The following is a 16,376-nucleotide window of genomic DNA, read 5'->3' as shown; positions in this document are numbered from 1 at the left end:
TCTGTGAACTAATAAAAAAAACCATCTGGACTATTCATTTTATTGCTCCGAATAGAGATCTGTGAGCATATGCTACTATAATCTAATACACCTGCCCAGGAAAACAGAGCTGATAGATGCTGAAAGGGTGGATGATCACACATCAGGTTATTCAACCGGTTTATTCTAACAGTGTGCACCCTTAATGTTCTACTTAAAATCAGAAACTAATAACCATAATGGGGTGTCTGATGATACTGCTGATAACACAAAATGTTTGTACATAAATGATTTGATGCGGATGCAACACCAGCATTTATATAAATAAGAAATATAAGTGTGATTTAAGCTCTTGTTACTGGACAGTCTTTGCCTTTGCAACAGTCTTGCAGCTGAAAGCAGTGTAAGAAGATGTTGCCTCATACAGCTGATGGTAATTAAGCTTGAATTTTCCTGTAGAATAACTAGCTTCAGATCCACCACCTTCACTAAGAAATAAAACATATATTCTTAAAACAATCTGGATAATCTTACACAATCAGCTCTTACATAGTATATTGTTCTCAAAATGAGATGAATAGGACTTTATGGTGAGATGTAAGACTGCAAGTCTTGGTTAGATCCAGAGTTTTACCAGGAAGCTTAAATTGAGAAGTTATGCAAGAGGTCTTACTCTTAAATTAGGGAAAACAATCTTGTTCCTCTGCTGGAATATTATGTAAACGATTTGTTCAAGCCTGTTAACTGTAGCTCAGTGTTAGCTGGAGTATCCTATTATAACAAAGTTGGATATATTGCCTTAAAATGAGATTACTATTCTAATACAAAGGGCTTCTCAGACAAAGAAGACTCATTTCCTACAAAGAGGTTTCTTTCTATGGCTTTCTTTTTTTTTCTTTTTTTTTGGCTGTTCATTTTCAATAAAGCGCAGCTTCGATTACGATGACAGGTGTAAATGTACCATGAACATACACTCACTGGACACTTTATTGGGTATGCGTTGCTAGTCCCAGGCTGATTGGCTTCTGAAACACCGCTGCAGACTTGGACTGTTGGACTGTTCACGAGGACTTTTTCTAAACCTCAGTAAATTTGGACTGAGATGTGGTGACTATGGAGGCCATTTGTATACAGTGAACTCATTCGCATGTTCAAGAAATCAGTTTGAGATTTTTTGAATTTTGTGACATGGTGTGTTAACCTGCTAGAAGCAGCCATCAGAAGATGGGTACAACGAGGTCATAAACTGATGGACATGGTCAGCAACAATACTCCAGTAGGTTGTGGTGTTTAAACAATGATCAGTTGGTACTAGGGGGTCCAAAGCTACCAAGAACATATTCCCCACACTATTTCATCACTAGCAGCAGTCTGAACTGCTCATACGAAGCAGGATGGACCCACACTTTATGTTGTTTACACCTAATTCGCACTCTACCATCTAAATATTGGAGCAGAAATCAAAACTCATCAGCCTAGGCAATCTTCTATTGTCCAAATTTGGTGAGCCAGTGCGTATTATAGCCACAGTGTCCTGTTCTTAGCTGACAGGCTGTGGTCCTCTGCTGCTGTAGTCCATCTTCAGAGATTCTCTTCTGCAGTGAAGCTCTTCTGCATACCTTGAGTATAGAGAAGAGTGATTATTTGAGTTACTCTTGCCTCCCAGTCACTTTCAAGCAGCCATTCTCCTCTGACCTCTCAGATCAACGAGGCATCTTCACCCTGAAAACTCCCACTTATTCAATACTTTCTCTTTTTTGGACCATTTGGTATACAACTGAGATGGTTGTGTGAAAGAATTACAGCAGAGGAGCTTGTTTCAGACGAGGCCGTCCGGCACCAACAACAATGCACATTCAAAGTCACCTAAATCACCTTTCTTTTTGATTCTGAAGCACTATTTGAACTTTAGCAGTTTGTTTTGACCATGTCTACATGCCTGGAAGCACTGAGTTGCTGCCATGTGTGGGTAGATTAGGTTTATAAGATATTAGGTTTAACAAGCAGTTGACCAGGTGTACCAAATGAAGTGGCCAGTCAGTACATATAACTTTTAGCACCACCTAAGTAGCTTTGTGTGTGTTGCAATACAATGCACACAATGCTAAAATTAAAAACAAGATATTTTAGACTCCTTATATTCAGTAGCTTTATGTGTCCAACCAACAATCTCGAAACCTTTCAGGCTAGGCAAACTTATTTAAATGTGAAAATCGAGGTGCATAGTACAATAATTACCTAATCAGTGGTAAAAATCACTCATGGCTTGCTGGCTTCCTCGTTCCGATATTGACGCACTTGCTGCATTTGTGCACATGCATTATTACAGTCATTTTGAGTGCACTCATTTACACATGAATGATTTAGATAATGTGGCTATTATATGTAAATTTGGTCTTGTTTACAAGATGACTCAGACAATCAGGCAAGTCGGACTTTGTTGCAATGTCAGGATGTTCCTTTGTTCCGGATCTTAACAATTTGCCTTGACAACTAATAATCTGCAGTGGTCAAAAGTAGAAAAGAGTGACCCAAAATCATCACCATTATTAAAGCTCTGGCAGATAATTAGGTTGACCGGCTACCTGACAAATCAGATTGCTTGTAATCTCACTCGCAGCACTGATTTATATGTGAGTGTACAGCTGTGCACTTGAATATAAGCGAGTGTTAGTGTGTGGTAGTACCTGTGCTTGTGTGTCCCTCTTATCTAGGAAGAGCTGAGGATGTGCCTGTTGCCACACAGAGGGAGATTTCTTTTCTTTTTTTTCCTTTTTCTAAGCCTCAGTAAAGTATAAAGACACACACACACACAGATGAAAAAAGCAAGATAGATCTTTTTGAAGTACAATTTCATCCTCTCCCCTTCCCACTTTTCTCCTTTTTTTCTTGTGGTTGAGGGAGGCGTGTTGGATCTGATGTGCGTTACGGCTACAGCCGAGAAATTTTTGTTGGACCAAAGTACTACGTGCGCAAACAGCATAGACGCACACATGCACGCACAACTGAAGAGAAGAACGGACTCTTCGTCTGTGTTCACGAGGGCTTTGATGTTTAATGTGTCACGTTTTTCGATGCCCTCTGCTGAAAGAGTGTTAAAGCATGTATGTGCGCGTGTGATCTTTCTGCCTGCAGAATAGAGGCACAGTCATAGTGAAGGAGGGTTTGATGTCAGTGTCTCTCTCTCTCGCTCACATACTTTTCCCCCCACTTCTTCTGCAGCAGGTATCTCAATCTCACTCAGAAGGCTGGAACATTTTTCTCCATCTCATTCACCCCTCTCAGCCTTTTTCTCTTTCTCCCCGTCCACACCCCCACCCCCTCCTCCTCTTTTCTCCCTCCGTCTCTAGTGGCTCGGCCGTGTTGCTGTCTGTTTGTTGGGGGTAGATTATCCTTCATGCAAATATACATTCTGCGATCATTAGCAACTTATTTCACACTCGGTTTGGGGTTTCATTCTGCTTAACAGCTGCTTTGGTTTTGATAGTGCATACTGCTCTTTTACTCTCACACAGTTTCCTCCTGAATCTGAGACGAAATGATTTAAGTGTGTATGGCATTGTGAGTTATTGCTCCAAAGCTGTGAACATTTCGATCCGCAGTTTAGAGACGATGGTTTCCAAATGAGACAGTTATAGGATGACTTTATATATTGTTGCAGTTAGCACGGGGGGGAAAAGGAAAAAAACAAAACATAATGACTCAAATGTTTTTAAGTCAGTTCACATGATTGGAGACATCAGTATTTGGCTCAATTACCTTTCAAGACAATGCCTGGCTGTTTGGTATATTGGCTACGGAGTGCTGAAGTGAATCAAACCTGTGAGTTATGAGGCAGTTATCTCCTACCATTAGGCCCCCTTGTTGCCGGCAGTCACTCTTCTTGCTGTGCAGTCTCACTTGTTGTCGGAATCTCTCAGCATCTCTTCGTCCCTTTCCCATTTTCCCTCTCTACTTGTCGCTTCTCCAGCTCTTGCAAGTCTCTCTTATCTCCCTTCTTCTCTCGGTCTGTCTCGCTGATTGTAAAATTGAAAAGGGCTCTAATTCTGGTTTTTTGCTCACATAGACTCCAGTGCCTTTTTTATCCCTTTTTCTGCAATTAATTTACTTCCTCTGAAAAATCTGCTGACTGTCTGTGCTGCTGGCCCCACATGTCATTGCAGGATGAGAAATCCACATTCTTCCAGTTCGGCGCGGCTCTTCAGCAGGAGGCTCTGCTCATGCTTGCTATCATGGAGGAATACGACTGGCATGTTTTTTCTATCGTCACATCCAAGTTCCCCGGGTACCAGGAATTCATAAGCACGCTGAGGGTAACTGTGGATCACAGGTAATGAAAACACCACACACAAACGCACATGTTGTTTTCTTTCCTTTATTTATGATAGCTGACAAGCTGTGTGTTATTGTTTAATGGTTTATTGTTACAGCTTTGTGCGATGGGACATGCAGAGTGTGGTGACTCTAGATGCTGTGGATGGCGACCCAAACTCTAAATCACACATTGCACTCAAGAGGATCCAGAGTCCTGTTATATTGCTCTACTGCTCCAAGGATGAAGCCGTGTAAGTGTTTGCGTGTGTTGTTTCGTTGCGCCATTTCTGTCTCTTTGTCACACACTGCCTTCACAGACTTCAGCAATGGATCTGTCTCCTTTGTTTGACAGGTATATAATGGAGGAGGCTCGGTCCTTGGGTCTGATAGGAGCTGGTTACATCTGGATCGTGTCCAGTCTCACCACTGGCAACCCAGACTTTACCCCTGAGGTAGTGAGGTCCCATATGTAGTAACAGGTGGCCACTTTTGTGTGGTTTGATAAAACAAGCCGTGTTTTTGATCCCAGGCTGTTGCAGGTCATCTGCTGACTATCCCAGATTTCCCCTCTTATTTATGAATGCTGACCATGATACATGGTCAGCAAAGAGTTTAACAGCGTTCAAGAGTCGAAACCAGCCAGCCCATCATAAAACATCTATCACAATTACATTTGATATTTTAATCTGTAATCTTCATATATATATATACAGTGGGGCAAAAAAGTATTTAGTCAGCCACCGATTGTGCAAGTTCCCCCACCTAAAATGATGACAGAGGTCAGTAATTTGCACCAGAGGTACACTTCAACTGTGAGAGACAGAATGTGAAAAAAAAATCCATGAATCCACATGGTAGGATTTGTAAAGAATTTATTCGTAAATCAGGGTGGAAAATAAGTATTTGGTCAATAACAAAAATACAACTCAATACTTTGTAACATAACCTTTGTTGGCAATAACAGAGGTCAAACGTTTACTATAGGTCTTTACCAGGTTTGCACACACAGTAGCTGCTATTTTGGCCCATTCCTCCATGCAGATCTTCTCGAGAGCAGTGATGTTTTGGGGCTGTCGCCGAGCAACACGGACTTTCAACTCCCGCCACAGATTTTCTATGGGGTTGAGGTCTGGAGACTGGCTAGGCCACTCCAGGACTTTCAAATGCTTCTTACGGAGCCACTCCTTTGTTGCCCGGGCGGTGTGTTTTGGATCATTGTCATGTTGGAAGACCCAGCCTCGTTTCATCTTCAAAGTTCTCACTGATGGAAGGAGGTTTTGGCTCAAAATCTCACGATACATGGCCCCATTCATTCTGTCCTTAACACGGATCAGTCGTCCTGTACCCTTGGCAGAAAAACAGCCCCATAGCATGATGTTTCCACTCCCATGCTTCACAGTAGGTATGGTGTTCTTGGGATGCAACTCAGTATTCTTCTTCCTCCAAACACGACGAGTTGAGTTTATACCAAAAAGTTCTACTTTGGTTTCATCTGACCACATGACATTCTCCCAATCCTCTGCTGTATCATCCATGTGCTCTCTGGCAAACTTCAGACGGGCCTGGACATGCACTGGCTTCAGCAGCGGAACACGTCTGGCACTGCGGGATTTGATTCCCTGCCGTTGTAGTGTGTTACTGATGGTGACCTTTGTTACTTTGGTCCCAGCTCTCTGCAGGTCATTCACCAGGTCCCCCCGTGTGGTTCTGGGATCTTTGCTCACCGTTCTCATGATCATTTTGACCCCACGGGATGAGATCTTGCGTGGAGCCCCAGATCGAGGGAGATTATCAGTGGTCTTGTATGTCTTCCATTTTCTGATGATTGCTCCCACAGTTGATTTTTTCACACCAAGCTGCTTGCCTATTGTAGATTCACTCTTCCCAGTCTGGTGCAGGTCTACAATACTTTTCCTGGTGTCCTTCGAAAGCTCTTTGGTCTTGGCCATGGCGGAGTTTGGAGTCTGACTGTTTGAGGCTGTGGACAGGTGTCTTTTATACAGATGATGAGTTCAAACAGGTGCCATTCATACAGGTAACGAGTGGGGGACAGAAAAGCTTCTTACAGAAGACGTTACAGGTCTGTGAGAGCCAGAGATTTTCCTTGTTTGAGGTGACCAAATACTTATTTTCCACCCTGATTTACGAATAAATTCTTTACAAATCCTACCATGTGGATTCATGGATTTTTTTTTTCACATTCTGTCTCTCACAGTTGAAGTGTACCTCTGGTGCAAATTACTGACCTCTGTCATCATTTTAGGTGGGGGAACTTGCACAATCGGTGGCTGACTAAATACTTTTTTGCCCCACTGTATATATATATATGAAGATTACAGATTAAAATATCAAATGTAATTGTGATAGATGTTTTATGATGGGCTGGCTGGTTTCGACTCTTGAACGCTGTTAAACTCTTTATAACCTCACGACAGCAAGATTCCAGGAAATCAGAGCTTCCAGCCAAAACAATTACTCTGGCAGTTGAACCCTGGTTGCAATATTGTGTTTCTACCTGTTTTTGTTTGTCCGTAGATCAGACAAGCAAGACAGAAATTCTTAATTAGTAGGGTTAAGAGGGGCTGGCAGGCAGATGCGATTACATAGACAAGTGGCGTTGTGTGTCTGTGCAGAATTCCCAGAATTTGTGAAACTTTATCTTTAATCCATGTATTACATATTAAAAGATGCTTCAAAGACAAATCATGTTGACCGCTAATACAGTTCATGTCAGAGCATACTAATTTACAGATAATCCAGCAAAAAGTCATCTTTTACACAACTTTGTACGTAACAACATATGATCAGTCCCAAAGGCATAAAATACTCACATCTCAAAAGCCTTTCAAATGTTTATTCTCCTAATTCTTCTCCATCTCTGGCTCGAGTCTTCCTGTTTGTGTTGGGTTTCCGCCTCTGATTTCTTTCTCAGTCATGGATCTGACTCTACAACTAAAGCCAAAGTAAAATGTAAAAACAAAGTACTGTAGGGTAGACAGACAGATTGCTGTGCCTGCATTTTTTTTCTGATGTTTGCTCAGTCTGCTTCAGAGAGATAAAGTTTGAGCTATACAGTTTTTTTTTTTTCAATGACAGCTGTAAGATGTAGGCGATACCTGAATGAGTAATTCAGTTTATAGACATACAGTCTGTTCACACGCATCTAGTAGCCAGCTATGAATTATTTCCGGAGGACAGACAGAACCAATAAATCATCCGCCTGACACCTTTGAGAAATGCATATGGATGTTTCAAATCTGGGGTAAAAATGTCAAATTAAACTAAACTTGAAGCTTACAAACCATATGTGTCGTTTCTTAGATGTCCTCTCGTCCCCCTCTCAGGTCTTCCCCCTGGGTATGATCTCTGTGTCCTATGATGACTGGGAGTACCCGCTCGAGACACGGGTGCGGGATGGGGTGGGCATCATTTCCTCTGCAGCCACCTTCATGTTGCGGGAGAAGGGAGAGCTACCAGAAGCCCAGAGCAGCTGCTACAGCACAGCATCAGACAGGAGCCCGGGGAAGCTCCCACCTAGTGCCCTGCGCAGGTGTGTGTAACTGTGGATGTGTGACGATTGCGAGGAGATCAAGGTCCAGGAACTTGCATAACTCGGTTGGCTTTGTGGCTGACTGTTCGGCAGCCTTACATAACTCTTTTTAATGTAGTAATGAGAGGGGAAGAGGAGAGAAAGGAAGCAGAGATGACAGCAGTGTTAAACACTGTGATTTCTAATGGCTTTTAACACTGTTAGATGTTGTGTACACGGCTGCTCGGTGTGTGAGCTCATTCTGCCTCCTTAGCTGGGAGACCTCAGGCAGACCTCCTTGTTGTTGCCACCCTGTGTTAACTAGAGCTTAGGATGTGTCTTGTGTATGCGTGTGTGTATGATAGTGTGAACCTCTGCGTGTGCACCTTGCTTCACATCGACTGTCATTAAGTTTGGATTAGAGCAGGTGTTACTAGCTTTGTTATCTGGATTTCTTTTTTACTTGATCTGTGGGGGGCTCATACAGTGTATGTCAGAAGGTGTGTGTAGGTGTGCATACCAGCATGCAAGATAATGTACTCTTCTCTGAAGTCTCTGTGATGTACAGGCGCACACATACACACAGAGAAACACAAGCATGCAGATTCATACTGAGCTACTGAGCAGTCGCTGCTACAGGGCCGTTAGCTAAACTGCCTCTGTAAAGTTTTTTTTCGGAGTGATATTGTGACTGCATCTTGAATATGAAGCATGCAGTGGCTAATATGCTGTTATAAATTCAGAAGTCTATATTAAACTAACTGAAAATATAAAGGTCATGTTGCTAGGGTCTGCACATTGGTGATGACTTATGAGCTGGCTCATTAGAATGAGAGCCACAGTGCGATTTTCACCATTATGGCTTTATTATCCCGTTTTTCTCTCCCATTAGGCCGCTACAGTGTATATCAAGGCATATACAACACTGCTGTTGTTGACAGGTTGATCCAATATAACTCAGACCTCGACAGGAACTCAAATGTTTATTCAGAGCTCTATTCTTACTGTCAGAGGTACCTCATTTGTCTCACTAACTTATTAGATAGAATTTGCATATTTGTCAAAACAACTGCAGCCAATTTTTTTGTGATAATAAACTGACAGGTTGGATTTCCCCCACCCTGATTCGGAAAAGTGGTGAGGCTGTGATCAGGATTCTGCATACATTAGTCTAGATACAATCTTGCCGCAGTGTGCATATAAACAACGCGAGGTGGGGAGGAATAGGACAACATAATCCGGCACTTAAAAGACACTATCAGACCCGCCGGATTTTCTGTCATTCTTGCTTGACAGGAATTAATATCTCAGACTCTAGTTGAGCTTATTTGGTCTCCACAATGATACAGGTTTTTACGGAAGGTTTGTCCTTGTTGTAAATTTCAAAAGGTTATTCTTTTTGATGGAACCAGTGTAGCGTGCAAACCCCTAAGCTGTCACTTTCCTCTAAAAATATGCTCTCTGCCATAATACAGAATTTGGGAAGAAGCCTGCCTTTCTTCTTTATTCATACTTTCATAAAAGTGCTCAGAGAGTATTTCAGCTAATAGAAAAGTGCTTCTCACATAGTGGTAGCAGGATCCACATTAAAAACTGCACTTACTGAAGGAGGGGGTTTCATATATTTCTATGATGCAACTCTTTCTTCCACGTACTACTTAAACCTCTACTGAATTTCTAGGCGATGATGATACATTTATATAAAAATCGCTGAACCCACTTCATAATGTAGCTTTACATTTCATTTTCATTACACAAGGAATCACAATACAAACAGGATTTGGTTCTCCTGCATGCCTCAAAAACACAGCGGCGTCTTTCGTTTACATCAGAAACTTTTTTTCCCCCAAAATGGTAACAAACCTGAAATAGGAGGCGACAGCAGTTTCCCAGAATAAACTGCCACTGCGTTTCCGCTACATGTACTCAGCCGTGGCGATGCGCTGTGACAAGGGCATCACCTGCTGCACCGGGAAGATTTTTCCAACACAAAAAAATATATATTTGTCTTGACGTGCCCCTTATAGTCCAAAGCATTGTGATCTGTGACAGAGGTAGGTCTGGTTGTAGAGTGAAGCCTGTAATGTTTGGCTGTGTAGGTTTATATTTAATTATTGTGTTTGCTGGGAGAGGACATAACTAAACCGCATATATCTATATTTACTTATTTATTTATTTTGCAGTGCCAGTACACGAGGGAGACGGGGACCTTTTGTTTACTTTTTCTCAGTGTGAGTGGAGCCAGCTTTCACAGAGCACAGGCCTTTTTCCAAGTCTTTGTAAGAACAGATGATTAATGTAGCTCCCTCTAATCCACTGTCCGACTACAATATTTATGTGTGTTGACTCTAATACCTCTCCTGGAGATGGGACAACATAAAATCCCACCTGTTTGAACTGGAGTGTAATTATCATAGTTTTCAGCTGCAGGGTGCGTGCTAAACAGTGCTCACACTGTTCTTTTTATGCATCTTGACTTGCTGTCGCAATATCTGAGTGCACGCATGACTCCTTCATGGCCCCGTGCCCTGGTTAGCTCACATAAAAAACCTGCTTTTAACTCTTCCTTTTTAATAGTAATTCAGATAATGTATGTTTAGATAGCTGATGGACTGAGACAGTTTTCTTCTGGATGAAAAGGGGAATCTTGTGCAGAGTATGAATATGTTTATAAAGCAGATGTTTGCCTTCTGAAATATTCTGTTTTAGCTGAATGATATTTCATTTGTACGGCATCACACGATGCGGTGTCGAGATGATTCAGACAATTTCTAATAAAACAGAACACAAGGTGTCAGAGAAAAGGTGTTGTCTGTATTGGACAGCTGCTGTCCTGCCTGTGATTCAGTCTTTAAGGTAAACGTTCTTGGACAGGCCTTCTCTCCCCTAGTGGGAATCCACACTATTATCCCAGTCCTCACATGCAGAAATCCTCTCCTTCTGAAAATTGTTTCACTGGAGCGAGTGTATCTTTAATCCCCATATCACTGTGTGTGATACCGGTTCATTTACTTCTCTCTGCTGCTTCGCTTTAGCGAGTGTGTAAACGTTTCAGCATAGGATCCGTTTGCGTATGCAGGACAGCTTTAGTGAGTAAAAGAGTGAGGGCAGCCTTGTTGCACCAGAGACTTGTCCTTCAGGCATATATCTGTGGAGAAATCAATGCAGAATGTTGATGGGAGAGATACATGGCCTCTGACTCTTCCCACTCCTACACACAAATATATGCACGCACACGCGTACACACTCAGGCATCTGCGCACACATGGTGGGTGAAGACAACATTGATTTGAAGTGGAGACACTTGCGGTGATTACAGAGTGCTTAACTTGTTATTCTGAACGTATTTGCTGTTGTGCACATATACAAACACTCCAGCAGATGCAAATCAACAACAAATCTTCCTGCACCCCCCCCGTGTTTCAGACACATGATGCACGTGTGGAATGAAGGCCGAGATTTATCCTTTACTCCAGACGGTTACCAGGCCAACCCAAAACTGGTGGTGATCGTCCTAAATGTGGAAAGGAAGTGGGAGAAGGTAACAAATTAGTGCGAAAATTTAAAGAAAAAACTTTAATAAGATGTCTTTTTGTGGATTTTTGGAGTGATTTTTGGTGTGTTTTTCCTCCCGTGCTCACAGATGGGCCGCTGGGAGAACGGGACGTTGTCGCTGATGTTCCCGGTGTGGCCGAGGTATAACTCCTATGGGGACGAGGATGCCGATGAAAACCACCTCTCCATTGTCACTCTGGAAGAGAAACCTTTCGTCATTGTGGACAACGTAGACATCCTCACTGGCACCTGCATGAGAAACTCAGTGCCCTGCCGCAAACACGTCAAAAAGTAAGTACCTGCACCCACACCTGCCCACTGCCCACATAAAATCACAAGCCAGGTTGTTAGCCATACTTCGCTACAAGAGACAGATACCTGTTTGTTCTTCGAATAGGTTCAGTCTCATTAGGACACAGGTAGTGTTAGTTCATCTGTTTGTGTATCTCTTGGCTGAACAGAATCACACCTCTCTAACCAGTCTCAGTGTGTCTGACAGGATGATTGTCAATCAGCTGCCCTTTGTTCTTGCACTTTTCGGGATCTATACTGGGCCCACTCGTTTTTAGTTTATATAATAATGATTCACCATCTGTTTGTCCTCTAGTCTGAAATCCAAATGTACAGTACGTAGCTTGCACTGTAATCGAGGCAAACTCGATTACGCTTCAGCACAACTTAATACTAAACTCACAAACTCTGCATCCCATGTTACAACTTGACTGAAAACGTTCGCACCTATAAGAGGAGCAGCTTTCGCCTAGCTCGATTTTTGTATTCTTTTCCCGCTGTCTGTTCTTTGCCAGTGTTGTACAAGATAAAAGTCTTGTGTCAGAGACAGAACCGACACACACAGCCCGAGTTCTCATTTGGTTCAGAGGTAATCATTTCTGTCAGCATTAATAATTAATTGCTCTCTGTCGCTGTCAGCTCGCTAATGCCAATCTGTCGGTATACTCGATTTTTGTTTCTCCTGCCGCTTTAGTGGCAAGTGCAGCCCTCTGTGGTTTTATTGTTTCATTAGTTCGGTTTGATTTGTGTTTTATTTTAAATGCTCTGAATGTGTTGCTTGTTTTTAAATATTGCAATACAGCTAATTAGTAACCCTGCTTATTGTTTTCCTCATATTGCATATTGTACATTAACACTGCTCTCATTAAGGCCGTGCGTGCTTGGATCCTGGAAGAATGTGGATATTACTCATAATGGGAAAATTAAACCCCCCGGTGGTACTCTGCACCTTTCATGATTTGGGTTTTACGTGTGACTTGGAGAACTTATTCAAAATATTATTTAATACAGTTTTTTCTTCCTGATTTTTGTTTTCTTAAAGAGGTTGGCTTGAATTTATGGGTTCAAAAACAACCAACGGATCTCTCAGCCTGAGCTTGATTATAAGATCTTTTGTTTCTGCACTGAAAAAAGGCCATGTTACTTGATTCAATAGTGGACATTGGTTGCACACAAATGTTTTGCTTTGGCAGAAACTTAAACAATTGTGTTCAATCAACGCAACTTTTTCATAATCAATAAACATGTGCATTTTGTGTTCATAAAACACGATTGAAACATGTTTAGATGAAGTAAGTTGAGCTCTTGGAATATTTTAATCCTTCACAATTTTGTCATTGTATTTCAACACTATTAAATAACATTTACCCCAATACTACTTGCTCATTTAAATACTACATGTTGTCTTCATATTACATAATGTTCAACAAAGTCTAGAGTCTGGTAAACATAAAAATTTAATGGATCTACAACAACTAACATCCTATCTTTATCCTGGTTGCAGGGGGGCTTGGAAATAACCCTGAATTGTTAGGCAGGGTACACCCTAGACAACTCACAAGTCTGTCACAAACAACCATTTGCACTTACATTGACAGGTAATTTAGAATCATCAATTAACCTAACTCTAACAACTGCACGACTTTTAACTGTGGGAAGAAACCAGAAAACCCAGAGAGAAACTAGTGCAAACTAGCCAGAATGTGGATTTGAACCCAGGATCTTCTTACTGTGAAGCAACAGCACTAATTCAATTCAATTCAATTTTATTTATATAGCGCCAAATCACAACAAAAGTCGCCTCAAGGCGCTTCATAGATACAGACAAAAACCCAACAATCATATGACCCCCTATGAGCAAGCACTTTGACGACAGTGGGAAGGAAAAACTCCCTTTTAACAGGAAGAAACCTCCGGCAGAACCAGGCTCAGGGAGGGACGGCCATCTGCTGCGACCGGTTGGGGTGAGAGAAGGAAGACAGGATAAATACATGCTGTGGAAGAGAGACAGAGGTTAATAACAGATATGATTCAATGCAGAGAGGTCTATTAATACATAGTGAGTGAGAAAGGTGACTGGAAAGGAAAAACTCAATGCATCATGGGAATCCCCCGGCAGCCTACATCTATTGCAGCATAACTAAGGGAGGATTCAGGGTCACCTGGTCCAGCCCTAACTATATGCTTTAGCAAAAAGGAAAGTTTTAAGCCTAATCTTAAAAGTAGAGATAGTGTCTGTCTCCAGAATCCAAACTGGAAGCTGGTTCCACAGAAGAGGGGCCTGAAAACTGAAGGCTCTGCCTCCCATTCTACTTTTAAATACTCTAGGAACAACAAGTAGGCCTGCAAAGCGAGAGCGAAGTGCTCTAATAGGGTGATATGGTACTACAAGGTCATTAAGATAAGATGGGGCCTGATTATTTAAGACCTTGTATGTGAGGAGCAGGATTTTGAATTAAATTCTGGATTTAACGGGAAGCCAATGAAGGGAAGCCAAAACAGGAGAAATCTGCTCTCTCTTTCTAGTCCCTGTCAGGACTCTTGCTGCAGCATTTTGGATCAGCTGAAGGCTTTTCAGTGAGTGTTTTGGACATCCTGATAATAATGAATTACAGTCGTCCAGCCTGGAAGTAATAAATGCATGAACTAGTTTTTCAGTGTCACTCTGAGACAGGATATTTCTAATTTTAGAGATGTTGCACAAATGGAAGAAAGCAGTCTTACATATTTGTTTAATATGTGCATTGAAGGACATGTCCTGGTCAAAAATGACTCCAAGGTTCCTCACAGCGTTACTGGAGGCCAAGGTAATGCCATCCAGAGTAAGAATCTGGTTAGATACCATATTTCTAAGATTTTCAGGGCCGAGTACAATAACCTCAGTTTTATCTGAATTAAGAAGCAGAAAGTTAGCGGCCATCCAGGTCTTTATGTCTTTAAGACATTCCTGCAGTTTAACTAATTAGTGTGTGTTATCTGGCTTCATGGACAGATAGAGCTGGGTGTCACCTGCATAGCAGTGAAAATGTATGCTATGTCTTCTAATGATGCTGCCTAAGGGAAACACGTATAATGTAAACAGAATTGGTCCTAGCACTGAACCCTGTGGAACTCCATAATTAACCTCAGTGTGTGAAGAGGACTCTCCATTTACATGCACAAATTGGAGTCTATTAGATAAATATGATACAAACCACTGCAGTGCAGTACCTGTAATACCTACAGCATGTTCTAATCGCTCTAATAGGATATTATGGTCGACAGTATCGAATGCTGCACTAAGGTCTAGCAGGACAAGCACAGAGATGAGCCCACTGTCAGAGGCCATAAGAAGATCATTTGTAACCTTCACTAAAGCTGTTTCTGTGCTGTGATGAGCTCTGAAACCTGACTGAAACTCTTCAAATAAACCATTCCTCTGCAGATGATCTGTTAGCTGTTTGACAACTACTCTTTCAAGGATTTTTGATATGAAAGGAAGGTTGGAGACCTTACCACCATGCCACCAATCAGACTTAACAAAAGTAGGAAAGCTATGATTTCAAGGCTTGATGCAGAATTTTTTTGTACGTTTTTGTCCTTGACAGGTTAATCCACAATAAATAGCAATAGCATGCATGTGGTGTGTGTGTAGTTGTCTGCCTCTTATAACGCCAGTGATTTTCCTGCAGTTTGACATCTCGTGCGATCTTGTGAATTTCATGAGTTCAGCAACTAACCGCTCTTACTAGATTGTATCAGGTCATCTCAACAAGAACAAATTAAGTTGTTGAATTTCGTACAGATCCTTCATGATTTAATTACGTTCATAGAAGCATGAAATTATTGTGTTTAAATTACAAGTTAATTTAGACATGTAATTTTGTTTTTAATGTAACAAACACCCAATTTACTTTTTCAGTATACCAAAAAAAGTAGTGGAGGCTACTCGAATTGACTGAGATGGATGCCTTCCTGAAACCACGATCCAAAGCATACGAAACTGAAAGTTATTGACTTGCTTCACTCGAACATGATATGAACAATTTAATCTAGCCTCTCTGCATATCATGTAGTTTCTACACTATATAGTTACACTTAACTTTAAAGCATGAGGCACTTATGTTAAATACACGCAAGATGCTTACGTAAATCCAAGAGTTGGCCAATCCCTTTTTTTCAGCGTGCGTCATCACGTACTTCTGTCCATCCCATTCTTATGAAGGGGGTATATTCTGGAAATTTAACACAACATTGTTTTGATTGCAGTGTCACAGGAACACTAAATTTCATTGCATCTGGCACAGATGTTCAGCCTGACTCAAGGTTTGAGTTTGAGTCTTAGAGTCAAAGCTCACTTTGACCTCACAAAACACATTTTTAAACTCAAGAATTCACAAGACAATTATAACAAAAACTTCACATAATTTTATAACAGGATAAAATGATGAGAGAATGACATTTTATATCCAAAAGGTCGAGCAACAGCTTCGCTGTTCTGCAACACACTTTTGTAGCTATTATTCTGTGTCACAGCTCAGGAACAGAAGGGGATATTGTGGCCATTTTTAATATTTGGGTGTCCATCTTTGAAACTATATCAGAGCCTGCATGGAATATACATAATGAATCTGGACTGATATGGCTGTAAACCTCATCATGATTGGTTTGCAGAGGCCAAAAACCCAAAGGTGGTAATTCCAGTTGAAATTTGGACAGTTTTTCTATA

General features: G+C 41.5%; 1 protein-coding gene across 1 annotated transcript in view; it reads left to right on the top strand.

Annotated features, from left to right (window-relative positions):
* Nucleotides 1–16,376, top strand: part of grin2ab (glutamate receptor, ionotropic, N-methyl D-aspartate 2A, b) — a 121,302-nt gene that overhangs the window by 81,725 nt on the left and 23,201 nt on the right. The window contains exons 5-10 of the mRNA XM_026171575.1: nt 4,143–4,309; nt 4,410–4,544; nt 4,646–4,745; nt 7,638–7,843; nt 11,249–11,363; nt 11,466–11,668. Of these exons, the coding sequence (XP_026027360.1) occupies nt 4,143–4,309; nt 4,410–4,544; nt 4,646–4,745; nt 7,638–7,843; nt 11,249–11,363; nt 11,466–11,668 (926 nt within the window). The remainder of the gene's footprint in view (nt 1–4,142; nt 4,310–4,409; nt 4,545–4,645; nt 4,746–7,637; nt 7,844–11,248; nt 11,364–11,465; nt 11,669–16,376) is intronic.

The sequence above is a fragment of the Astatotilapia calliptera genome, chromosome 6 (assembly GCF_900246225.1).
Source record: "Astatotilapia calliptera chromosome 6, fAstCal1.2, whole genome shotgun sequence".
NCBI lineage: Eukaryota > Metazoa > Chordata > Actinopteri > Cichliformes > Cichlidae > Astatotilapia > Astatotilapia calliptera.
This window is presented reverse-complemented; position numbering and strand designations above follow the sequence as displayed.